At 43.8% G+C, this 27,858-nt stretch overlaps 1 protein-coding gene across 1 annotated transcript in view; it reads left to right on the top strand.

The window, feature by feature from the left end:
- The window catches only part of gabra5 (gamma-aminobutyric acid type A receptor subunit alpha5), a 93,295-nt gene that overhangs the window by 41,514 nt on the left and 23,923 nt on the right, over positions 1 to 27,858 (top strand). Inside the window, exons 6-7 of the mRNA XM_055636510.1 lie at positions 5,196 to 5,278; positions 23,057 to 23,200. Of these exons, the coding sequence (XP_055492485.1) occupies positions 5,196 to 5,278; positions 23,057 to 23,200 (227 nt within the window). The remainder of the gene's footprint in view (positions 1 to 5,195; positions 5,279 to 23,056; positions 23,201 to 27,858) is intronic.

Below are 27,858 nucleotides of genomic sequence, written 5' to 3'. Positions count from 1 at the left end.
CGAGCTCTCTCTTGAAAACATCCAGAGAACCTGCCTGCCTCCTTCCTCAAATTAGAGGACCAAAACTACACACAATACTCCAGATGTTGTCTCACTAGGGCTCTGTACAACTGCAGAAGGACCTATTTGCTCCTATATTCGACTCCTCTTGTTATAAAGGCCAACATGCCATTCGCTTTCTTCACTGCCTGCTGTACCTGCATGCTTACTTTCATAGACTGATGTACAAGGATCCCCAGATCCCGTTGTACTTCCCGTTTTCCCAACTTGACGCATTTAGATAGTAATCTGCCTTCCTGTTTTTGCTACCAAAGTGGATAACCTCACATTTATCCGCATTAAACTTCATCTGCCATGCATCTGCCCACTCCCCCAACCTGTCCAAGTCACCCTGCATGCTCATAGCATCCTCCTCACAGTTCACACTGCCACCCTGCTTTGTGTCATCTGCAAATTTACTAATGTTACTTTGAATCCTTTCATCCAAATCATTGATATATATTGTAAATAGCTGCGGTCCCAGCACCGGGTGGTCTGCACCGCCTAGCGATCCCCGCACACTGAAGACCACGTCCCACTTAGCGATTTTTTTCAGCGACTGCAGGCGACCAGGCTGTTCTCCACATGGTCGTGGGGTGATGCCTGTATGGTCGTGAGTCGTCTCCTCAAGAGCCATAATGTTTTTCTGGCCGCCACTGGATTTTGTAATCTACAAAACTTTTTGGCGACTGTGGGCTTGACGCAGTTTGTCTTCTCCTGTCGTAGGTACAATCGCCGGTCATCGCCAGGATAACGTAGGTTGTCGCCAGGTGTCGTTGATTGTCGGCGGGTGCTGACTGGTGAATTCCATTGGCGACTACCTACGGCAACCTACGTCAACCGGCGACAGGTACCGGCGACTGAATTGTCTACAGTTGTCTTCAACTGAAACGTCTTCAGTCGCTGACATGGTCGTTGCTTGTCGTGGCTTGTCAGTGGTGGACATAGGTTAACTTTGGTTGTCGCCTGTGTGGTCATAGGTTGTCGTAGGTGTGGTCGTAGGTGGACGTCCTAATGGGTCGCTGGTTGTCAGTAGCTTGACGTTGACTAGGTGGTAGGTAGGTTGTCGTAGATTGTTGTAGACATTGTCGTAGGGGGTGGTCCAGTTGCCGTTTTCTCGGCGACCTGCTAAGACTGTGACAGTCGCCGAAAAATTCGCCTAAGTGGGACATGCCCTTAAAACTATCCCATGCTCGCTAGGGACCATTCACATTTGTATCTAGCTAATTAGCCTACAAACCCGGACGTCTTTAGAGTGCAGGAGGAAACCCAAAGAAGACCCATGCAGGTCTGACTTTTGAGTCCAATCCTTTAGGAAAACAATGGTCCTGGTACTCATTGTGGTTGTGAAACTCCATCACTTTTCGGTGGTGGAATAACTACTCTGAAGAAGAAGGGAGTCCTCAGAAGGTTGTATCAAATGTCCCAAAATTTAACAAATGTGTGAGCATCTCCTCTTCCTAGGTTTATCCGACTGTCAAGTGTGAAACTGATGCTGCACTGTTGGAGCTGCTGTTAGTTGGATGATATGATAAACCATGCACTATTTGCCTGTTATTTTGAAGAAGAGTAGTGGAATTATACCAAGAGTTCTGACCAATATTTATCTCAATCAAGATTATAAAAAATAGATTATCGAGTGAATTATCAAACTGTCGGTGGTGTGTGTGTGTGTGTGTGTGTGTGTGTGTGTGTGTGTGTGTGTGTGTGTGTGTGTGTGTGTGTGTGTGTGTGTGTGTGTGTGTGTGTGTGTGTGTGTGTGTGTGTGTGTGTGTGTGTGTGTGTGTGTGTGTGTGTGTGTGTGTGTGTGTGTGTGTGTGTGTGTGTGTGTGTGTGTGTGTGTGTGTGTGTGTGTGTGTGTGTGTGTGTGTGCGAATTACGTACCACATTTCATATATTACAATCATGACACAATCACAAAACATCGTCATAAGTTGTAAAATAAATTGTATTTGTCAATCAGTATATTTCATGACATAGCAAAGACTTAGCATGCTGGAGAAACTCAGCGGGTCAGGTAGCACGTTTAAGAAAGAACTGCAGATGCTGGAAAATCGGAGGTAGACAAAAATGCTGGAGAAACTCAGCGGGCGAGGCAGCATCTATGGAGCGAAGGAAATAGGCAACGTTTCGGGTCGAAATCCTTCTTCAGACTGATGTGAGTGGGGGGGGGGGGGGGGGGGGGGAAGAAGAAAGGAAGAGGAGGAGCCAGTGGGCTGAGGGAGAGCTGAGAAGGGGAGGAGAAAGTAGGGACTATCTGAAATTAGAGAAGTCAATGTTCATACCGCTGGGGTGCAAACTGCCCAAGCAAAATATGAGGTGCTGCTCCTCCAATTTACAGTGGTCCTCACCCCTTGAGGACATGGGTATGAGATGTCTTAGAAACATAGAAAATAGGTGCAGGAGTAGACCATTTGGCCCTTCGAGCCTGCACCACCATTTAATATGATCATGGCTGATCATCCAACTCAGTATCCCGTACCTGCCTTCTCTCCATAGCCCCTGATCCCCTTAGCCACAAGGACCACATCTAACTCCCTCTTAAATATAGCCAATGAACTGGCCTCAACTACCTTCTGTGGCAGGGAATTCCACAGATTCACCACTCTCTGTGTGAAAAATGTTTTTCTCATCTCGGTCCTAAAAGATTTCCCCCTTATCCTTAAACTGTGACCCCTTGTTCTGGACTTCCCCAACATCAGGAACAATCTCCCTGCATCTAGCCTGTCCAACCCCTTAAGAATGTTGTAAGTTTCTATAAGAATCCCCTCTCAATCTTCTAAATTCTAGCGAGTACAAGCCGAGTCTATCCAGTCTTTCTTCATATGAAAGTCCTGACATCCCAGTAATCAGTCTGGTGAACCTTCTCTGAACTCCCTCTATGGCAAGAATATCTTTCCTCAGATTAGGAGACCAAAACTGTACGCAATACTCCAGGTGATGTCTTGGATCGACTCACTTGCATCCCGGCTTGAAAAGCCACCTACCCATGTTCTGCAGCAATGCTGCCTGACCAGCTGAATTACTGCAGCACTTTGCGTCTTTGTTTTGTTCCATGTGTCTGCATTTCATGCTGTAGTTTGTAATGGTACACTTAAAGGGATATTAGAGTTTATTGTGGATACAGTGTGGAAACAGGCCCTTCGGCCCACCAGTCTACACCGACACACACACGCATACACTAGGTCTATGTTACACACAAGGGACAATTTACAGAAGCCAATTAACGTACAAACCTGCACTTCTTTGAAATATGGGAGGAAACCGGAGCACCTGAGGAAAACCCACACAATCACAAGGAGAATGTCCGAACTCCATGCTGACAGCACCCGTGGTCAGGATCGAACCTGGGTATCTGGCGCGTAAGGCACTCTACCACTGCCCCACTGTGCCGCCCCTAATATGACCTGATATTTGGGTGGCAGCAATGCTGTCGGTAGCCCATCTGTTAGAGCTGTTTCTCTATGGAATCAGCCTAAGTCTCATCTGATCTTAAAGTACTACAACACTTGCAGAAGCTGTTATCCCTAAGTAAGAATTAGCTTTTCAACTCCTAATAGTCAACAGAAATAAATGTGGTCATGTTTATCAATTAATTGGCATCTTAATATCTCTATTTCATGGTTTGCGAACAGCACTTGACAGGATAATATTTATGATTCACCTCTCGTGCCCTTTAAATCAGTGGCTTGAGGTTCAGTTTAGAATTACCGTAACTTTAGTTTAGTTTAGGCAGTGGCAGCCGGTCTCTGGATGCTTTCAAGAGAGAGTTAGATAAAGCTCTTAAAGATGGCGGAGACAGGGGATAAGGGGAGAAGGCAGGAACGGGGCACTGATTGTGAATGATCAGCCATGATCACATTGAATGGCGGTGCAGGCTCGAAGTGCCGAATGGCCTCCTCCTGCACCTGTTGTCTATTGTCTAAACCTTTACACTAGTATTCAGTCACCACCAAATCAACATAGACAAGAATGACACCTTGAGGTCTGAATAGAGTAAATTGGATGTACCCTGTACCTATTTCCCATTGCAGAATTATTTAAGCTCATAGGGTATAGTTTGGTTCAGAGATACAGCACGGAAACAGGCCCTTTGGCTCACTGAGTCCGCACTGGCCAGCGATTCCCATACCTTAACACTATCCTACACACACTAGGGAATATTTTACATTCATACCAAGCCAATTAACCTGCAAACCTGTACGTCTTTGGAGTGTGGGAGGAAACCGAATATTTTGGAGAAAACCCACGCGGTTACGGGGAGAACGTACAAACTCTGTACAGACAATAATCCGTATCGTAGCCGGATCTCTGGCGCAGTGAGGCAGCAACTCTACCGCTACGCCACCGTGCCACCCCTATTTAAATACATTGAAATAAATTATTGAAAGTATTAGAGGTGAGGTGAGGGAAGTATTTCTCAGCCAGGCTGGAACTCACTGCCTGAAAGGGAAGTGGAGGCAGAAATCCTTTGCGCATTTGCTAGCTATTTGGATGATCACTTGAAGAGGTGGGACCCACAGAGTTATGATCCTTACACATACTGAAAATGCACTGAGCGGCTTTCTTTCCTATTAGAGCCACAATGGGCCGAATGGCCTCTTTCTAGGATGTAAATTTGCTCTGATTTCCATGACGGGAATCAACATGTTCTGCATTCATCAGTACTGATGCCGGCATTTTAGTGGGGGATTATTTAATTATTTACATTTAAATGTATCAGCTGTCATGGTGATACCAATGCGCCAGGTCAGGTATCTAGCCTAGGCCGCATGTCCAATAACTTGTCTGGAAATTATCTATTGGCCCCAATTTTGTCCTGTGAAGCTGACCATTCAATCAGTTGAATCCATTTAGTTCACAAATTCATTTTAGTTTTTTAACCCACTCTTAAACCCTGATTTATCATTCATCACATCCTTAATCATGAAACAAAAATGTCCCATAGATTTTGGTCTTGCAGCATATTAAACTATAATTGCTGTGTTAACCACAAATGGTGATTAGGTCATTTGCTCGTTAAAAGCCGGATCTCAATATTTACTGTGGCTAATTTCACTGAGTTAGCTACAGGAGATTTTCAAGCATTACTCTTATCTTCAAGTGGTCTGTGCAGTGAATGGAACATTATGTGGGTTGTATGTTCTGTTTTCCAGGTTAACCATTTCTGCTGAGTGCCCCATGCAACTAGAAGACTTCCCAATGGACGTTCATGCTTGCCCCCTTAAATTTGGAAGCTGTAAGTCTGTGTGAAATCATATCTGAATACAATGATCTACATTCAGGTGCAGAATGGCAATAGTTCTTGAACCTCTGAAGCCAGGGGCACTGTTGATTCCATGTACAGCCAGACCATTCTCCTGGATATAAATCATCCCATTCATTTATCACTATCATTCAGAGAGAGTCAAGGCCATCGTGTGGTTCTAGTATAAATGTAAATTGTGCAGATTCACTGCGTCAGAAGTTGTTTTTGTTAAATTGAGGAACCAAACTCAAGGCCTAAGTTCCTGAGATCGAGACTGTGAAATGCTGGATAATGAGTAAAGGACAATAACCTCCCCATTGGCATTCAAATGCTCCATGTATGACAACATTTCCATTCGATGGGGCATCGTCGAAAGTTAATGTAGCAGTTAGTAACAAGCCATTATACAACAGAAGGGGCACAAACAGAGAGGTTCACAATTTATTACAGGATGTCCCATAGACAATTTAACGTTTATGTAAATATTGTTAGTATTACTAGGTTACACAAAAAAGCTGGAGAAACTCAGTGGGTGCAGCAGCGTCTATGGAGCGAAGGAAATAGGCAACGTTTCGGGCCGAAACCCTTCTTCAGACTTGTTAGTATTACTATTTGGGCAAGTATAACAGCAAGCCTTTGTGCAATTATGATGCAAAATGAATAGTGAAATAAATTATATCATGTTTTGGTGGTTAAACCCGAGGGATGAGTATTGACCTCTTCCACTTCGATGAAAAATGCTTCCATTATCACCACCACACCCAGCAAGAACAGGGGATGGAAAACCTTCCTTACTCCACACTTTCCCCCGCACATTTGTAGTCATCATTCCAGTCGGAACATATAAACGACTGCCCCAGTTTTAACCATCCCCAGACATGTCATTCATCAGAGAATTGTGACTCTGAATTCTAGATGTTCAATTATTGAGATGGTCTTCTCGAGGCTTGGTGAGAAATTCCCCATTTAACACCATTAAAATATTTAATTACTCTTTGTGAGTTAAAATTGCACATAAATCCTGCTGTTGCGTTTGCCCGCATTGTAATATTTACGATATTTGCAAAATTATTCATTGACTGAAACGGACACATTATTTGGGTGAGCTCAAGGGATTGATGAGAAGATAGATGAGAAACTAGATGAGAAATATAATCTAAATATAGATGAGAAACTAGATTTGTGATCCAAAATCACCCATGATAAGAACAGCCTGCTTCCATTTCTTACATTGGGGTGAAGCATGATCTTCAACAGTAAATGAGGTCTCATGGAGACATAATGAATATTAAACAAAGCACAGTGTAAGTTTCGAAGTGTTTCATGAAATCGTTGATATCCATTTGAATGGGGAGAACAGGGTAATGCATCACCTAAGGACAAAGCTGGGTAATGCATCACCTAAGGACTGGTGATATCAGGTCTTGGATTAAGTATTAAACCTGAATGCACAACTTTGAAGGTGAACTAACTTACAGATAATTTTTTTAACAATGCCGATATCAGTAACTGAAATTAATATGAAAACAACTCAAGGGTAGAATGGAGGCACAAGGAACTACAGATGCTGGAAACTTGAGTGAAATATTGAGTGCTGGAGTAACTGAGTGAGTGAGGCAGCATATGTGGAAGGAATGGATATGCGATGTTTCGCGTCGGGGTGAAACATTCCTTATTCATTCCTTCCAATCCAGCACTTTGTGTTTCAGTGGAAAACGCAGCAGGTCAGTTAGCATCTGTGGAGAAAGAACGGGTAATCCGTTAAATCTGGGACTCTTCATCAGTTCACAAATTTGGTCAGGTCCGACCGAGACTCTTCAACAGGTCTCCAATGGGCCTCAATATCTACCGCAGAACCCATTGGACTGGAGGGGAAGCAGATAATCCTTGATCCTTGGGAGGAGGTTAAAGAAGAACTCTGAGGAACTTGTGGCTAAATTCACCAGGGGATTGGGAGGTCAGGTGTATGGGTGTTTGAGAAACAGAGTGTTCCATACATCCATACAACAGCGACAGAGACCAAAGTCAAAGACATGCTGAGTAATGGAGGCCAGATGGATCAACCACAATTCTGCCCAAATAAATCATGTTCTCAAGTTCTAGGAGCAGAATTAGGCCATTCGGCCCATCAAGTCTACTCTGCCGTTCAATCATGGCTCTTTCTCTCTCATCCCCATTCCCCTGCCATCTCCCTATAACCCTTGACACCTTACAAATCAAGAATCTATGAATTCCACAGATTCACCACCCTCTGACTACAGAAATTCCTCCTCATCTCCTTTCTAAAAGTACTTTCTTTTATTCTGAGGCTGTGGCCTTTGTTCCTCGACTCTCCCACTAGTGGAAACCACCCTCTCCATTATCCAGGCCTTATCAATTGTTTGAGCTGCTGACTGACCTTGCCAGATCTATGAAATCCAAAACACTGCAGTTGTTAGAAATCTGACGTGAAAGATAAAATTGAAAGGACTCAGCATCCCGAGAGTAAGGAAAGCAGAGTTCACACAGTAGAGATTGAAGATGTTTCATCAGAAATCTGAAATTTAAATCAGTTCGGATTATAAATTTAAATGGTCAATTATCTGGAATTGTTTAGTGCTAAAGAAAGGTCATTAATCTCCAGCTTTGTAATTCTCTCTCCACGGATGCTGCCTGATCTGCTCAGTATTTCCACCATTTTTCATGTTGATTTCAAATCTCCCTCATGTTGATTTCAAATCTCCAGCAACTGGTTTTCAGAAGTCCAGAATTGTTTTTCATGGTTCCATTGTATATATCTTCTGAAAGCTTTTCCTTCTTCACAACTAATGTTGAGTCAATGACGACAGATGGCGCAATGGGCTAAGTGTTCGGCTGGCGACCGGAAGGTAGCCGGTTCGAATCCCGCTTGGAGTGCATACTGTCGTTGTGTCCTTGGGGCAAGACACTTCACCCACCTTTGCCTGTGTGTAAATGTAATGTAATTATGTGAAGCACTTTGGGGTCAATGCAAGTTGACTAAAAATGTGCTATATAAATAAGATTATTATTATTATTATTATTATTATGAAAGTAGGAGAAAGACTGGGTGATCAGCAACACGAAAAGTAATCATTCTTTCTGTACGACAATTCTGGGTGATGATTTTGTTTTCCTGCGAGACCCAAGAGTGATGTGTTTTCATAAAATATGGGGGGAAAATGTATTACAAAATTTAAATAATTGTCTGGAGGGCTATTCATTTGCAAATTAATGTTGTATGCAAGTAAATTCATTTTCTTCAATTAGATTATTTCTCAATCTAGACAGTACAATTAATTTCTATGGCACAGCGCTGAAAATTGAAATGGTTCAAAGTTATTAAAAGGAACTATGAATCTTGCAAGATTAATCATAAGATTGTCTGGAAAGATATTTGGACTGTGTTGAATGAGAAAGTCACAGCGCCGTGCTATGCAAGTGGAAATGTTTTTTTTTTTAACATGTTAAAATTAAACAAAGAACTTATGAAAGGAACCATTTAAACTAAAAGGCTGGGGTGTTTCATCTAAAGCTTTATATCTGATGAAATATCGGGTAGGATTTAGCTCATAACTAACTTCAAAGTGATACAGAGGAGCATGGCATTAAGATTCAATACTTGTATCCAGAAGACCAAGCCGCTCACAAATGCTACAGCAGCATCTTGAGAAGTTAAATTAAATCAACGATGGAACTAAGGAATAGGTATAACTAACAGGAAGTCACGTTACAGCTTTATAGTACTTTGGTTAGGCCACCACTTGTGGGAATTGTGGGCAGTTCCCTTACAGGAAGGCTGTGGATTCTTTGGAGAGAGTGCAGAAGAGGTTGACCAGAATGCTGCCTGGATTAGAGGACATCAGCTACAAGGAAAGCTTGGACAAACTTGGACAGTTGTCTATAGAATACTGGAGGTTAAGGGTAGATCTGAGATAAGTATATACATTTATGTTAGGGGCATTGATACATTAGGCAGTCAGAACCTTCTCCCTAGGGCGGTGAAGTCCAACACTAGAGTGCATAGGGGACGTTTAATGGAAATGTGTAGGGCAAGAGAGTATTTCCAGAGCCTTTTGCACAGAAAGCGATGGGTGCCTGGAATGCAGAACCATGGATAGAGGTGGAGGCACATACGATAATGGGATTTAAGAGGCTTTTCAGAGAGACACATGGACAAGCAAGGAATGGAGGGAATCACTTGAAGTTAGGGAAGAGGCATCATGTTCGGCATGGACATTGTGGCCCAAAGTGCCTGTTCCTGTCCGGTACACTTGTACAGTATGTTAACAGTGAGCATGAAACCAGTAGATGATTAGTAAACCCCCCTGGTAAAGTAGTCCTCATCAGCTGTTTCAAGGTAATTCCAGATTCAGATTCAGATTCAGATTCAATTTTAATTGTCATTGTCAGTGTACAGTACAGAGACAAAGAAATGCATTTAGCATCTCCCTGGAAGAGCGACATAGCAAATGATTTGAATAAATAATAATAAGTGTCCGGGGGGGGGGGGTGATTGGCAGTCACCGAGGTACGTTGTTGAGTAGAGTGACAGCCGCCGGGAAGAAGCTGTTCCTCGACCTGCTGGTTCGGCAACGGAGAGACCTGTAGCGCCTCCCGGATGGTAGGAGGGTAAACAGTCCATGGTTGGGGTGAGTTCTAGCCTACACACTGGGGACAATTCACAATTTACAGAAGCCAATTAACCTACAATCCTGTACATCTTTGGACTGCGGAAGGAAGCTGGGGCGCCCAGTGAAAGTCCACGCGGTCACAGGGAGAACGTTCAAACACCGTACAGGCAGCACCCGTGGTCACGATCTCTGGCGCTGTAAAGCCCCTGTCCCACTTAGGAAACCTAAACGGAAACCTCTGGAGACTTTGCGCCCCACCCAAGGTTTCCGTGCGGTTCCCGGAGGTTTTTGTCAGTCTCCCTACCTGCTTCCACTACCTGCAACCTCCGGCAACCACCTGCAACCTCCGGCAACCACCTCTGGGAACCGCACGGAAACCTTGGGTGGGGCGCAAAGTCTCCAGAGGTTTCCGTTCAGCTTTCCTAAGTGGGACAGGGGCATAAGGAAGCATCAGTACCACTGCACCGCCATGACACCCACAAAGTTACTTCAGTGCTGTGTTTTGCTCAAGACCCCAGCAACTGCAGTTTCTTATCCCTCTCTCCTTCTTAATTATTAATCACCTCGGGTGAAGCTCTGGAGATTTTTTCACCTCCTGACAAATTACTGGGTGCCGTGTGCATCATCCTGCACTAACTATCTGGCCGATCACCTCCATTTCTTAGACCCCTTCGTCTGCCACTTATGTTTGTTCGCCATAAACGCTTTAAATGAGAAATTCCTTCTAGCTTCCAGCTCTATTTTTCGTGTCGTCAGCAACATAAAGAACAAACCCGTTCCTTCAAGAGATTAGTGTTTAACCTTTGGAAGGAAGTTACAGGAGGGGCACCTACGCCACATGTGAGATGGGTGGTGATGATGTACAAGCATAGAACTGGGTACGTGAGTGAGAGAAGTGAGTGGACAATTGAAGTGTAAGCTAGGGACTAAGGACAGTGGTAGTGTGGCTGTTCTGGGAGAGGGGCAATGTGGAGGAAAGGAAATGTGCAGAATTACTGAGATGGTAGAGGGATGCAATATCAGTGGTGGGATCTGGTAATGATAGGGGAGGAAATAACATCGTCGAACTCTAATTTATACCAATGTTTGCTTTCCTCTCGGCCCCTCTTTAGTCACAGGCGGGGGAGACAAGGGGCAAGGACAAGCGGTCCCGAGAGAGACGATTCATAGAGTCATAGACTCGTACAGCATGGAACCAGGCCCTTCGGCCCAACTTGCCCATGCCGACCAACATGCCCCATCTACAGTAGTCCCACCTGCCTGCATTTGGCACATATCCCTCTAAACCTGTCCTGTTTGTGTCCCTGTTCAAATGTATTCTCAAGGTGTGATAGTACCTGCCTCAACCATCTGCTCTGGCAGCTCATTCCACATACGTACCACCCTCTGTGTAAACAAAGTTGTCCCTCAGGTTTCTATTAAAGCTTTGCCCCGCACTTCAACAGTTCAAATGTTCATTAGTTGTAGGAGCAGAATTAGGCCATTCGGCCCATTGAATAAGCTCCATCATTCAATCATGGCTGATCGATCTTTCTCTCTCAACCTCATTCGCCTGCCTTCTGCCCATAACCCCTGACACCCGTACTAATCAAGAATCTATCTACCTGCGTCTTTAAAATATCCACTGACTCTGCCTCCACAGCCTTCTGGTGGCAACAAATTCCACAGATTCACCACCCTCTGACTAAATGAATTCCTCCTCATCTCCTTTGTAATGGTAAATCCTTTTATTCTGACACTATGGCCTCCGTTCCTCGACTCTCCCACTAGTGGAAACACCCTCTCCACATCCATTCTATCCAGGCCTTTCACTATTCGCTAAGTTTCAATGAGGACGCCACCTTATCCTTCTAAACCCTAGCGTGTACAGGTCCAGTGCTGTCAGACGCACATGATACGGTACCCCAATCATCCCTGGGATCATTCTCGTCAACCTCATATGTCTTTTACCCAAAGCAGAAGATTTTAAAATTAAGAGCGTAGACCTTAGGTGAGAGGAGAGAGATTTCAGAGGCTCTGAGGTGCTTTTTCCGTGCAGTAAGTATGTATCTGGAACAAGCTGCCAGAGGAAGCTATAAAATTATGATTTACAAAAGAGATTTGGCCGGATATATGGATAGGAGAGCTTTAGAGACATGTGGGCCAAATGCAACAAATGGTGCAGCCCAGATGCCAACTTGCTTAGCATGGAGAAGGTACACAAAAATGCTGAAGAAACTCAGCGGGTGCAGCAGCATCTATGGAGCGAAGGAGATAGGCAACGTTTCGGGCCAAAACCCTTCTTCAGACTGATAGGGGGGGTGGGGGGAGGCGAGGAGAAGGAAAGGAAAAAAGCTGGAGGAGGAGCCCGAGGTCTGAGGGAGAGGTAGGAAAGTGAGGAGACAGCAAGAGTTAATAGAATTGTGAAAATTCAATGTTCATGCCACCAGGATGCAGACTCCCCAAGCGGATATGAGGTGCTGTTCCTCCAATTTCCGGTGTTGCTCACTCTGGCCGTGGAGGAGACCCAGGACAGAGAGGTCGGATATGGAATGGGAGGGGGAGGTGAAGTGCTGAGCCACCGGGAGGTCAGGTTGGTTGTTGGGCCAAAGTGGCCTGATTCAATGCTGTATGACTCTATGACTCATTGAGAGTAACGGGGAATCTAGTGATTTTCGTACTTTCAGTGGTAAATAGAAGGCAAAAGAGTCAGGTTGCAGTTCCTGATCCAATTTACAAATTAGGACAAAGAGCTGATTGCTACTTTAGGACGTTTTCTACAGAAAATTCAAAGCCACCACAATCCAATTACACGAGGAAATCCGGACATTTTCCGGCAACGATACCGAACCAGTAGTAATTGGTCTTCCATCATTTGCGGGGCCTTGCAGCGTGCAAATTGGCTCCCTTGTGGTCTATTTTCCATCAGTGACTACACATGCAAATTATTTAATTGACTCTGAAGTGCATTGAGGTGAGGTGAAGATCATAAATGCGAGTTTTCTTCATTCATTTAAATGGTGTAATACCCGCTCACATTATCAATGTGAGCCATTACTCTCTGTAAAGCCAGCCAATTAAATACTGTAGGCGAGAGGCTGGTTCTTTCCACTTTGCAGATGCACAGCTCTGGATAATGGTTTGATCAAAACTGCAGGAGGCAGCCCATAAAACCTGCCAGGCATTTCAAGGATTGGCAGTAATTACATTGTAAGAACATGTGTTATGATGCCCTGTTGCAAGGCAGCAGAATTTGACTCGAGATGCTGAAAGAAATTACCCATGCCTGCGAATGATTACAAAGCAGAAATGTCATCGAGGGGGAACAAGAAATTGAGACATCAAAGCCATGAGGTTAGGCTAAACTTGAACTCTCTGAGATATTCAGAATTTCCTGGAATTGAAATGTTTTATACAATTCTGAGAGCTATATTTTACGCTGCTTCTTTCCCTTTGTTCCACCTGTTTGTAGCCAGATTGTATTGATGTGTAGTATGATAATACTATACATGAATGATACAGTATTATGTACTAATACCATTAGAGCATAGAAGTGTATGAAATCACGAGAGGAATAGATTGGGTAGATCATAAGGTCGTATGGAATAGGAGTAGAATTAGGCCATTTGGCCCATCAAGCTGGGATGTAATGTTAAAATTGTACAAGGCATTGGTGAGACCAAATCTGGAGTATGGTGTACAATTTTGGTCGCCCAATTATAGGAAGGATGTCAACAAAATAGAGAGAGTACAGAGGAGATTTACTAGAATGTTGCCTGGGTTTCAAGACTAAGTTACAGAGATAATTGAATAAGTTAGGTCTTTATGCTGGAGCGCAGAAGGTTAAGGGGGGACCTGATCCAACGTTTAAGAATCTTTAAATGATGAGAGGGATAGACAGAGTTGATGTGGACAAGCTTTTCCTTTTGAGAATAGGGAAGATTCAAACAAGAGGACATGACTTGAGAATTAAGGGACAGAAGATTAGGGGTAATTTGAGGGGAACTTCTTTACTCAGAGAGTGGTAGCGGTGCGGAATGAGCTTCCAGTGGAAGTGGTGGAGGCAGGTTCATTGGTATCATTTAAAAATAAATTGGATAGGCATATGGATGAGAAGGGAATGGAGGGTTATGGTATGAGTGCAGGCAGGTGGGACTAAGGGGAAAAAAAAAAATTTGTTCGGCATGGACTTGTAGGGCCGAGATGGCCTGTTTCCGTGCTGTAATTGTTATATGGTTATATGGTAAGTCTACTCTGCCATTCAATCATGGCTGATCTAACCCCACTCTCCTGCCTTCTCCCCATAACCCCTGACACCTGTACTAATCACAAAGCACAAAGTCTCTTGCCCAAAGTGGGTGAATCGAGGACCAGAGGGTTTAAGGTGAAGGGGAAGAGATTTAATAGGAATCTGAGGTGTACCTTTTTCACGCTAAGGGTGGTGGATGCATGGAACAAGCTGCCAGAGGAGGTAGTTGAGGCAGGGACTAATCCAACGTTTAAGAATCAGTTAGACAGGTGAAAGGATAGGACAGGTTTGGAGGGATATGGGCCAAACGCAGGCAGGCGGGACTAGTGTAGCTAGGACATGTTGGCTAGTGTGAGCCAGTTGGGCCGAAGGGCCTGTTTTCACGCTGTATCACTCTATGACTCGATGCCTCTGCGTGAAAGATGTGATTAGAATGGATAGCATGCACAACAAATTCTTCACTATACCTCGGTACACATGACTATAAGAAACCTAAACCTGCAAGAATGCCATTCAGCCCATTGAGTCTGTCCCAGTTTAGCAGAGGACAGCCATTAATCCCTCTCCCCACAACTCCCTGCAACCTATCCTGGCATTTGCCCTTTAACTGCTGCCGCTCCCCATTCTACTGCCATCTATACATAACAGGTGGAATTAACAGTAGACAATTAACATCCCAACCTGTCAGTTTTGGGATCACGAGAGGCATTCAAGAGGTCACAGACAATGTACAAACTCCAAATGGACAGCATCTGACGTCAGGATCAAACCTGGGTTAGTCATGCTCTGCGGCAGCCGCACTACCCGATGCGCCGCACTGCAGCCCACTCCATGGTGAACTTAATGGAGTTTTCCCTTCAATATCAGGTCTATCTTCATCAGAATTGCCTTCCTGTGCAGTCTACGATCTTGATGCGTAGTACTGGCTACAGTGAAAGATTAATGGTAGGAACTTTATTATACGGCGAGTATATCAGTAAAGAAATCTGCAGTTAAACCTTGAAAATCGGTGCAGGGCATTTGTTATGATATATTGCTTCAGTAATCTATTTAAGATTTGGCAAATTAAGCTTTTGTTTCCTGGGTTGAATGAAAGTTTTAGTAACTTATTTGATACTTGTTGGCAGCCAGATTGAAAGAAAGTCTGTGTAAGGCACTCTCTTGGTATACTATAGAGGATTGCTCTGTAATATTGGAAAGTTGAAGCTTCTGTGTATCAGGTTTCCCTCTTCCCTTTGCAGGCACCACTTATGTAGCGAAAACAGGTCATTAATTCGTGTGGTAGGAGCAGAATTAGGCCATTCAGCCCATCATGTCTTCTCTGCCATTCAATCAAGGCTGATCTACCTCTCCTTCCTAACCCCATTCTCCTGCCTTCTCCCCATAACCCCTAACACCATACTAATCAAGAAGGGTCTCGACCCGAAACATCACCCATTCCTTCTCTCCAGAGATGCTGCCTGTCCCGCTGAGTTACTCCAGCATTTTGTGCCAATCTTGGGTTTAAACCAACATCTGCAGTTCCTACTTACACAAGAATCTATCTATCTCTGCCTTAAAAATATCCATTGACGACCACCACAGCCTTCTGTGGCAAAGAATTCCGTAGATTCGCCACCTTCTGACTAAAGAAATTCCTCCTCATCTATTTCCTAAAGGAACGTCCTTTAATTCTGAGGCTATAACCTCTGGTCCTAGACTCTCCCACAAGTGGAAACATCCTCTCCACATCCACTCTGTACAGGCCTTTCTCTATTCGGTAAGTTTCAATGAGTTCTCCCCTCATCCTTCAAAATGCCTGCGAGATCCACATACATTCTCTAATAACACTCCAGTGCTTGTGTCTCGGTCAAGAGACCAAGGGCTGTTTCAATTGCAAGCATAAGGTATCATTTGAACCCTTTGCCATTCAGCAAAATCAAACATTATCTTCCACCATTTCCCTGCACTATTTCCATATCCCTTGATCCCTCCGATATCTAGAGAGCCATTGATCCCAGTGTTGAAAGCAAACACCCCTCTACAACTCTCCGGGATACAGAATTCAAGGGTTTATTATCATTTGAATGAAATACATTTCTCTTATTTTAAGATCATGATCTTCAGTTCCAGGCTTCTCAGACAAAGGAAACACCCTCCCTGCCTCTCCTCTGTTCAACACATTATGAATTCTCTGTTTCAAGAAATCTCCTCTCAACTTCCTAAATCCTAGAAATTAGAGGCCATTCAATTGCCCCTCATTTGACAAACCCACTAATACGATCTGATAAGTTGTCTTTAAGAGGGAGCTAGATGTGGCCCTTGTGGCTAAGGGGATCAGGGGGTATGGAGAGAAGGCAGGTACGGGATACTGAGTTGGATGATCAGCCATGATCATATTGAATGGCGGTGCAGGCTCGAAGGGCCAAATGGCCTACTCCTGCACCTAATTTCTATGTTTCTATGTTTCTATGTCTTCCTCGCCACTGACTCGCAGTCTAAAGAAGGGTCTTGACCCAAAACGTCACCGATTCCTTCTATCCAGAGATGCTACCTGTCCCGCAGAGTTACTCCAGCATTTTGTGTCTATCTTACATAGAAACATAGAAACATAGAAACTAGGTGCAGGAGTAGGCCATTCGGCCCTTCGAGCCTGCACTGCCATTCAATATGATCATGGCTGATCATCCAACTCAGTATCCCGTACCTGCCTTCTCTCCATACCCCTTGATCCCCTTAGCCACAAGGGCCACATCTAACTCCCTCTTAAATATAGCCAATGAACTGGCCTCAACTACCCTCTGTGGCAGAGAGTTCCAGAGATTCACCACTCTCTGTGTGAAAAAAGTTCTTCTCATCTCGGTTTTAAAGGATTTCCCCCTTATCCTTAAGCTGTGACCCCTTGTCCTGGACTTCCCTAACATCGGGAACAATCTTCCTGCATCTAGCCTGTCCAACCCCTTAAGAATTTTGTAAATTTCTATAAGATCCCCTCTCAATCTCCTAAATTCTAGAGAGTATAAACCAAGTCTATCTAGTCTTTCTTCATAAGACAGTCCTGACATCCCAGGAATCAGTCTGGTGAACTATCTCTGCACTCCCTCTATGGCAATAAAGTCCTTCCTCAGATTTGGAGACCAAAACTGTACGCAATACTCCAGGTGTGGTCTCACCAAGACCCTGTACAACTGCAGTAGAACCTCCCTGCTCCTATACTCAAATCCTTTTGCAATGAAGTAAACGAGCATCTACAGTTCCCTCCTACACAGGAACGACCAATCTGATTCCGAATTATAAGGACATTTCTACACAAGCCATGTTTTTATTTTTAACTGATTGTTTAAAGGCTGAAAGTATAGGTGACACAATTCTGAGCGATTACTTTGTGTCTCTGAGCAAATATGGATGATTTATTAATCTGTCTCGAAACTCTGTCATAATCTTACGAATGTTTGGAGTGAAATTGTTGCTTTGCACTCTCTCTGTTACAAATATGCCTCTATCGATACGGATACCAACATTGTACCCCATGTGGAATTTCAAAGGTCCTATTGGCAAATGATGCTCACACAGACAGAGTTCCAACTACATTGTTACTTGGAATGAGAACCAAGGCCCAATGTTCCCTTCTGCGGCAGTGTGACTTTATTGTAAAAGACTCTCTTAGTCTGAAGAACTGAAACGTCACCCATTCCTTCTCTCCAGAGATGCTGCCTGTCTCGCTAAGTTACTCCAGCATGTTGTGTCTGTCTTTGGTGTAAACCAGCATCTGCAGTTCCGTCCTGCAAAACACCTACCACTGTCACAAGTCCACAAGTTATAGGAGTAGAAATAGGCCATTCGGCCCATCGAGTCTTCACCGCCATTCAATCATGACTTATCTCTGCCTCCTAATCCCATTTTCCTGCCTTCACCCCATAACTTCGCCTTGACCAGAATTTGACACCCGTTCTAATCAAGAATTTGTCTATCTCTGCCTTAAAAAATGTCCACTGACTTGGCCTCCACAGCCCTCTGTGGCAATGAGTTCCACAGATTATCTACCCTCTGACTAAAGAAGTTCCTCCTCACCTCCTTGCTAAAATAGCGCCCTGTCCTGGTTGGGGTTAAAAGTGCTCTGAATAACTCTGTCCCATATCACACGACCTAGCTACCAAACAAAGGATCCTTTTTAATTCGAGCATCAAGGTTCTTTAGTAACTTGTCAGTTTCTTTGTTGAACTAAATTAAGGTGCATGAACAACTGGCGGCTGGCTATATTAAATACTTGTATGAATTCTCAGCTGGATTACACATAAACATGTTCCATCACATTCATTTTCTAGAAGTAAATACTTTTATGCACCATATTTTCACAGTAATGCACAAACAATTGCCTTATAACTGCTCTATAACACTGATTCAGGCAGAAGAAATATTACTGGAGTGGTTCCCCAGAGAGGCAGAAATATAGGCAGTAAAGTGGCTGATGGTAAAAAAAATGTTGAAAACTTACTTATACTCTAACAAACCCATTATTTTGCTACATAGTGTTCTAACACTGTTTAGTCCAAATATAAATCTAAGATAGACACAAAAAGCTGGAGTAACTCAGCAGATCAGACAGCATCTCTGGAGAAAAGGAATAGGTGACGTTTCGGGTTGAGACTATAATATAATATTCAAATATAAATCTGTTGGACCACAGATTTACATATAAGATCCAGCAGATTATTGTCAAATTCCATCTTCTCTGTTATACAATTTAGTTTAGTTTTGAGATACAGGCCCTTCGGCCCATCGAATCCATGCCAACCATCGATCACCCGCACACTAGTTCCATGTTATCCCAATTTCGCATCCAACACTGGATGGGTAATTCACAGAAGCCAATTGACCTACAAACTTGCACGTCTTTTGGATGTGGGAGGACACAGGAGCATCCTTCAACTGATGTTGCCAGGATTTCCATTCAAAACCACCAGCATTGACTTGCAAAGTTCAGCTCAATCTTCCTTCTCAAGCGATAATCATGGTTGCATTAACAGGAGACAATCCTATTCAGCACTGAGATAATATTATTGAGTATAGTAAATTATTAGAAATGGTTTGTACAGTTACTAATCTGAATGTTCGGCATGGACTTGTAGGGCCGAGATGGCCTGTTTCCGTGCTGTAATTGTTATATGGTTATATGGTTATATGGAATGAGTCACTTTTAAAAACAGGAATATTGGATAGATGGAATCCTTCTGTATATAGGCGCCTACATAGAAACATGGAAACATATAAACATAGGTGATCATGGCTGATCGTCCATGGCTGATCGTACATAACAACCACAAATAAGGAAATGGATTGCCAATCAGTTTTTATTTTTTTTGTACTCACAATTTAAATTTCCTTTCTGGCATTCATTCATAATAAAAATCACGTTTCACAGTATTGTGTCCTAGTTGCATTCAATAACTTTAAATGGAATGGGTTGAGAGTGCAACAGTTTCAGAAGTCATAAAGTAATTCAACATGGAAACAGGGCCTTTGGCCAACTCTTCCATGCCGACCAAGATACCCCATCTAAGCTAGTCCTGTTTGCCTGCTTGAGTCCCATATCCCTCTAAACCTTCCCAATCCATGTACCTGTCCAAATGTCTTTCAAATGTTTTTATAGTAACTCCCTCACCTACTTCCTCTGGCAGCTTGTTCCATATACCCACCATATACCCCTGTGTCATCCTTGAGACTGGAAACTGACGAAACCAAGGTTCTATCTCCATGGACATTCACAAAAATGCTGGCGTAAGGGGCCTGTCCCACCAGTATGCGATTGCATGCGTCTAGCGCGACCAAACGTGGTCGCTTGAGGCGTACGGCCGTGCGGGGCCGGTCCCAATTCAAACCGCGGAGGCGTATGGCGTTGTGTGGAACCGCGGAGGCGCATGGAGTTGTGTGGATCTGGTCCCGACATCGCACAGGGCTCCAAAAATCCTGCACTGTCCAAAAATTCCGTGCGCCAATGGCCTGTCGGCCCGCAGACGTATTGAGGGCGTACGCAGCGTCTTGACGGGCATACGCAGCATCTTGACGTCTTACGCAGCGTCTTGACGGCGTACGCCTAGCGTGTGGCGTTGCGCGTTGACGTCACCGTCTGGCGTACCGTTGCATGATGACGTCACCGCCCGATGCCGTGAGACGTCCAAATTCAGTCGGCCCGCCTCCTGCCCAGCTGATTGGTGAGTATGATGTCGGGATGGTGTTCGAGATACAGCGTGGAAGCAGGTCCTTCCACCCATCAACTCCGCGCCGACCAACGATTCACAGTATTCTATGCACACTAGGGACAATTTATAGTTTTACCAAGCCTATTAACCTAAAAATTGTACGTCTTTGGAGTTTGGGAGGAAACCGGAGCACCCGGGGAAAACCCACGCAGGTCACGGGGAGAAACGTACAATCTCTGTACAGACATATATGCACGTAGTCAGGAGCTGATTGATCAACTCAGTGCCATTTTCCTGCACAAACCCCTTATTCCTAGAATCCTTTAACATTCAATGATAGTTTGATCTCTATCTTGAATGCACTCAGTGACTGAGACTAAAGCACAAGCTCTACCACTCTAAATGCTCTAAATAGTCACATGTGCCCAAGAGCATTTGCTGTTTTTCTTAGTATTTATTTTAAACTGACCTCTCTCTTCTAGTAAATATTAAAATTATATTAGTTTAGTTTAGAGAAAGAACCTTCAGCCCACCGTGTCCATGCCAACCAACTATCACCCATGCACTAGTTCTAATCCTACTCGCTAGGGACAATTTACAGAAACCTGTTAATCTACTGTATAAACCTGCATGACTTTGGGATATGGAAGGTAACCGGAGCACTGTTTATGAAACATTTAGATAGGCACATGGATAGGGTTGGCTTAGAAGGTTATGGACCAAAAGAAAGCAAGTGGGACTAATTTAGATGGGCATGTTGGTCGGCATGGGCAGGTTGGGCCGAAGGGCCTGTTTCCACACTGTATAACTCTATGACACCCGGAGAAAACCCATGCGGTCACAGGGGAAATGTACAAACTCCATACGGCCAGCACCTGTAGTCAGGGTTGATCCCGTACCACTGGCGTTGTAAAGCTGCAACTCTACCACTGTGCCACTCTATTTTGCTTCAGGATGAAAACAGTCAAGTATACTGAAACCCTGGTATTAATTGTGCAAATATACGTTTGTATTTATCTATGAAATCAAGTGGGAGTGTGACTAAGAGATTTCATTAAGAAGTACTTTAGTACTTTAGCACCTCAACTGCATTCACAAGCCTGCAGATATGAATGTATAATCTTGTTTCTTCAAGAATTCAGGGAAAAAATAGCTGTGGAACGTACACGGTGTGTATCGACGTCCTGAAGAATTGATAAGTAAAGGGCAAGGGATGCTATCCAACAATTATAGCTTCAGCAAAGAATATTATTTCTTGGATTTCCCACTTTAATTGTGTGCTTGAAAGATAAAGCCCCAAGTGGGTGAATTCATCATGAATCATCATCCTCAGTATGTGCAGTAGAATTAATATCTCAAATATTCTGCAAAAGTCAGGAAAATGTAATAGTCACCTTATCCAGGTCTTGGCAAGTACATTGGATATGGATCACATACATGTAATCCAAATGGTAGCTGGATTCACGTATGACGCTCGCCCCATGCCGTATTTAACACTTGGAGACAAGACCAGTGAAATGACAATGCACCGATTTCAGGCCTGACGTGACGGCAAAGCTATCACTGTTCGCCTTTGTTTGTTGCACCACAAAAAATGACAGCGACTGCTATTGTCTGCTCGCTGGTAATTAAACAAGGAAATCCAGGGACGTTGTAAGGGATTATCTGCCTCTCCGCAGCGTGCATAATTTGAGTGTTCGCAAAGACAATCGGCATACAGTTTGCAACATTTCAGCCGTTTACACCAGGAACTATAATTGCTGATGGCATAGTTTTGTTGAATGAAGTGGAACTTCGCCTTTATGCTTTACAGTCATAATTGCTGGAGAATATTGTTTGGTCCTGACAAAAACAATGTTTTAAAACTGAATTATCATTCTCCTTGCTGTGAAACAACATTGTTAGTATGTATATATAATTTTGATTATATATAATAAATATATGTAGATTATATATAAATCATATTTTAAATTGATGGCACTTTCGCTTTTATCTTAGCCCTATTTGCTTTTACCTTAACCCTAAACCAATCTTTGTTTTTTCTATAAAATAATGAATCATTGTCTCTGCTTTTTACTTCCTGGTTTGATGCATGTGCAGTCCGATTCGCTGCTCAGCGGTTTCAAGAGTTGTTAATGCCACCGATTCTCATACTAATGGTGCCAATTTGAAATTAGCACCAGATAGGAAAGGGAAACCCATATCCATACATGCATGCATTCATCTCTGTTGAAATGTCAAAGACATGTTGCAAATGACTCAATTTATTCCCAATATATGTTGCAACTGTTGCAAGAATGTTGTTGCCAGACTAAATTAATCAACTGGCGGTACAATACAAAGTGCTGGAGGAACTCTACTGATCAGCAAAGATAGACACAAAATGCTGGAGTAACTCAGTGGGACAGGGAGCATCTCTGGAGAGAAAGAATGGGTGATGTTTCGGGATGAGACCCTGCATTCTGAAGAAGGGTCTCAACCCAAAACGTCAAACATTCCTTCTCTCCAGAGATGCTGCCTGACCCGCTGAGTTACTCCAGCATTTTGTGACTATCTTCAGTGTAAACCAGCATCTGCAGTTCCTTCCTCCACTGATCAGCAGCTGCCTGACATGCGGAGTTCCTCCAGCACTTTGTGTTTTCCTCAAGATGCGAGCATCTGCAGTTGCAAGAATCTCCAATTCAATCAACGAGTGATTCATTGCCTAACTTCAATGTCGTTTTCCCAATAGATGCGTATCCGAACTCTGAGGTCGTTTATATATGGACTAACGAGACGTACAAATCTGTGGTTGTGGCTGAAGACGGCTCTCGCCTGAATCAATACGACTTGTTGGGACACACAGTGGGAGATGAACTGATCAGATCAAGCACAGGTCTGTTATGCTTTCCACGTGTATTTGCTCATTGATTCAAGAGAGCACCAATATTTCAGCGTTCTACCATCATTCCTAACATAATTCGCTTATCCTACCCCCAGTTTATGCAAAGAATGCAGGTTGCTGGAACTATGCAAGTAGAGTATAGAATATATGGAGAAGTTGGGAGGTCAACGCATAGTTGTGTAAGAAGGTGGTGAGGCCGCAGTTAGAGTACTGTGTTCAGTTCTGGGCGCCGTGTCATAGGGCAGATGTTGTCAAGCTGGAAAGAGTACAGAGAAGATTTACAAGGATGTTGCCAGGACTAGAGGGTCTGAGCTGTAGGGAGAGGTTGAGTAGGCTGGGAATTTATTCCTTGGAGACCAGGAGGGGTGATCTTGTTGAGGTGTATAAAATCATGGGAGGAATAGATCTGGTAGATGCACAGAGTCTCTTGCCCAGAGCAGGCAAATCGAGGACCAGAGGACATAGGTTTAAGGTGAAGGGGAAAAGATTTATTAGGAATCTGATGGGGACCTTTTACACGCAAAGGGTGGTGGGGTTTTGGAACAAGCTGCCAGAGGAGGTATTTAAGGCTGGGACTGTCCCTACATTTAAGAAACAGTTAGCAGGTACATGGATATGACAGGTTTGGAGGGATACGGGCCAAGAGCAGACACCGGGACTAGTGTTGTGCTGAAGGGCCTGTTGCATGTTGTATCTCTACGTGACTTTCTGATTGTAGAGACTGACTGCTCTGGGGATCAAACCATCTATTACCTAAAATGATTTGGTGTAAACTAGCACCTGCGGTTCCTTCCATCATATTATATAAACAGATTAGGTTTTACGACATTTGTTGCATTATTTTGTGTTAAGTGCATAAAAGTGCTGAGCATCAGGACATTTTATGCATTTAACACAAAATCTTGTTTTAAAATGCTACAACCACATAGCATTAAGACAGGTTACCGAAATAATAACAGTATCTTGAGTCTGAAGAAGTTTATAAATTCACATTTATTGCAGTATTAGGCCATTCGGCCCATAGAGTCTACTCCATCATTCAATCATGGCTGATCTATCTTTCCCTCTCAACCCCATTCTCCTGCCTTCTCCCCATAACCCCTGGCACCCGCACTAATCAAGAATCTGTCAATCTAGGCCTTAAAAATATCCACTGACATGGCCTCCACAGCCTTCTGTGGCAATGATTTCCACAGATTCACCACCCTCTGTCTATATAAATTCCTCCTCATCTCCTTTCTAAAGGGTCCTGACCTGATATATCACCCTGTCATCTTCTCCAGAAATGCTGCTTAACCTGCTGAGTTGCTGCAGCGTTTGTGTCTTTCTTACACGAAAAAAAAAATTCCTTCCCCAAGTTGCTTATTAAAATAAAAAACAAATAAAAGGAACAAGGATTGCTGCGGGGAATTAATTCTTGCTTTTGTAGGAAAGAATTGGAGATGCTGGTTTAAACCGAAGATAGCTGGAGTAACTCAGCAGGTCAGGAAGCAAAGCTTGCTCAGCTGGTTGTATCTAACGGATTAGTGAGAGCTCAGTTCTATGAAAGGGAATCCAATCTCGGGAACTCCCCTCCCCTATACCAGCATCACATGTCGACAACCCAGCCCCACGTGGACCAGGGATTATGTTTGATGTCATTCCCTGGCGGTGTTACCTACAGCAATTTTGCAGGACACCCATCACATCCAGTCGCTGCAGATAGACGCAGAATGCTGGAGTAGCTACTCCGTGGGACAGGCAGCAACTCTGGAGAGAAGGAATGGGTGGCGTTTCGGGTCGAGCATTCGGCCCATCAAGTCTACCCCGCCGTTCAATCTATCTTTCCCTCTCAACCCCATTCATAGAAACATAGAAACATAGAAAATAGGTGCAGGAGTAGGCCATTCGGCCCTTCGAGCCTGCACCGCCATTCAATATGATCATGGCTGATCATCCAACTCAGTATCCAGTACCTGCCTTCTCTCCATACCCCCTGATCCCTTTAGCTACAAGGGCCACATCTAACTCCCTCTTAAATATAGCCAATGAACTGTGGCCTCAACTACCTTCTGTGGCAGGGAGTTCCAGAGATTCACCACTCTCTGTGTGAAAAATGTTTTTCTCATCATTCTCCTGCCTTCTCCCCTGACACCCCTCACTAAGGGTCCGAAGAAGGGTCTTGACCCGAAACGTCAACCATTCCTTCTCTCCAGAGATGGTATCTGTCCCGTCGAGTTACTCCAGCATTTTGTGTCTATCTTCGGTGTAAAACCAGCATCTGCAGTTCCTTCCTACACATTCCAGCCACAGTCGCTGCAGATAAAGAGGTGCCTCTGTTTTAAACACTCCACTGGGCTGAATTTGCAATGTGACTGCAGTCAGAAAAAAACTGCTCATCTGCGAGGAGGGAGGAGGGAGGGTGGAGGGTGGAGGGGGAGCAAAATAAACTATTCTCTCAAAGCAGAAAGGGGGAAAAAAGGCTTCAAAACTGCAATAAGGTTGAGTATCATAATAGATGGTCTGCATATAGACTTACATGTTACATGTCATTACCACCGGCGTTAGTGCCACAGGTCGGTAGTCATTGAGGCACGTCACCTTACTCTTCTTGGGCACTGGTATAATTGATGCCCTTTTGAAGCAGGTGGGGACCTCAGTAGTGAAAGACCTCAGACCTCAGTAGTGAAAGGTTGAAAATGTCCGTAAAAACCCCAGCCAGTTGGTCCGCACAGGTTTTTAGAACACAACCGGGTATACCATCAGGTCCAGGCGCTTTACCCCTCTGAAGGATTTCCTGACGTCGGGCTCTGTGACTGAGACTGAAATACCATCACAGCGAATGGGGGCTCGGGAAGGCACATCAGTGTTCTCCCTATCAAAGCATGCGTAAAACGCATGACAATAAACTCACTTGAACACTTGAAGTTATTAACAACAATTAGGCAGTGAAATAAGGTTGAGAGGGGAAAATAGATCAGTCATGATCGACTGGCAGAGCAGTCTCGATGGGCCGAATGTCCTCATTCTGTTCCTATGTCTTCTGATTTTATGACAATTATGGTGCAATATCTAACCACAATGTTCTGAATTTAATTTCACGTGTTGGTCAGGGAAATATACACATTTTGCTCGTATTTTTACATAGATTGGTTTTAGCCGTTGCAGGATTCGGTATTAGTGTTGGGATAAAGCACGTAGACAGCTGACCCATTTCAGATCCTGGTTTTAAAGCGCTATTTGTGAGCTTGCAGTGCTCAATGGTCTCCGAGCCCAGTTTGTTGCAGTCCCCGCTGCCTTTTACCAATGTTTACCGCGTGTACGTTTCCAGTTGCATCCCTGAAACATTGTTTTTTTAGTCATGGCACGTTATTAATGGGTGAGAAAAAAAACTCCAGCTTTCTTGCAACATTCAAGCAAGAGATCAGAGCAGAGGATTAATACAGCAAATCCCAGCGGATTTAACATGTTCAAGATCAATGCAGTGAGCATTAGAAGGAATCCCACGGCTCAATGTTGATGTACGCACATTGTAACAACCCCTGCTCTACCTCTCTCTCGAAGAGAGACACAAAATGCTGGAGTAACTCAGCGAGACAGGCAGCACCTCTGGATAGAAGGAATGGGTGATGTTTCGGATCGGGGTCGAGGCCCTTCTTTCTCCCCATCCCCCATCCCCCATCCCAGTTCTCTGACCAGTCTGCCTGTCCTCCTGATCACATTCCCGTCCGCTAACAATGATACATTTTCCTCGAGCCTTTTGTCCTCTTTGATCTCTCGTTTTCACATCTTACCCTTCCGTATCTCTGTGTCTCCCTCTCCCCTGACTCCCAGTCTGAAGAAGGGTGTGGACCTGAAACGTCACCCGTTCCTTCTCTCCAGAGGTGCTGCCTGACCCACTGAGTGACCCCAGCATGTTGTGCCTATCTTGGAGTGTGAACCAGCATCTGCAGTTCCTTGCTACACTGGAACAGTCAATGGAATTCCTGAATTATAAGGACATTTCTACACAGAGCCAAGTTTTTTTTTAAAAAGGCAATAGGTGGCTTAAAAATTCTGAGCGATGACTTGTATCTATGAGCAAACGTGGACGATTCATTTAACCTGTCTCGAAACTCTGCCATGATCTTCTGAATGTATGGGTGAAACGAGAATCATTCTCTTCCCTCATACGCAAAGCAGATTAGACAATAATGTATTTACATTCTGTAAATCCTGTTAATCTTTTACCTTCAGAAAAATAATGCCAGCTAAGAAAGTGGCAACACCGCGCTGACGTTTGATTGATTTAAATTATTCGCAATTCTTGGCAATAGTAAAAGGAAAAAAAGATATATTATTTTTACATTGAAAGTGGGACAGACAGTACAGCCCTGTCATTGAAAATTACTTGAATGTTCACTGGATGTTTTCAAGAGAGAGTTAGATTTAACTCTTAGGGCTAAATGAATCAAGGGATATGGGGAAAGAGCAGAAACAGGGTACTGAATTTTAGATGATCAGCCGTGATCATATTGAATGGCGGTGCTGGCTCGAAGGGTCGAATGGCCTACTCCTGCACCTATTTTTCTATGTTTCTATATATCTTCCCGAGGTTCATTTCCACGGATAGCATTGACATTGTTTCTTTGAAACATTTTTTGCGGGTGTTTTATGAAGGTTTTCAGCAT

This window comes from Leucoraja erinacea, chromosome 6 (genome assembly GCF_028641065.1).
Source record: "Leucoraja erinacea ecotype New England chromosome 6, Leri_hhj_1, whole genome shotgun sequence".
Classification (NCBI taxonomy): domain Eukaryota; kingdom Metazoa; phylum Chordata; class Chondrichthyes; order Rajiformes; family Rajidae; genus Leucoraja; species Leucoraja erinaceus.
The sequence above is the reverse complement of the archived record's forward strand: the minus strand, read 5'-3'. Positions and strand labels throughout refer to the sequence as shown.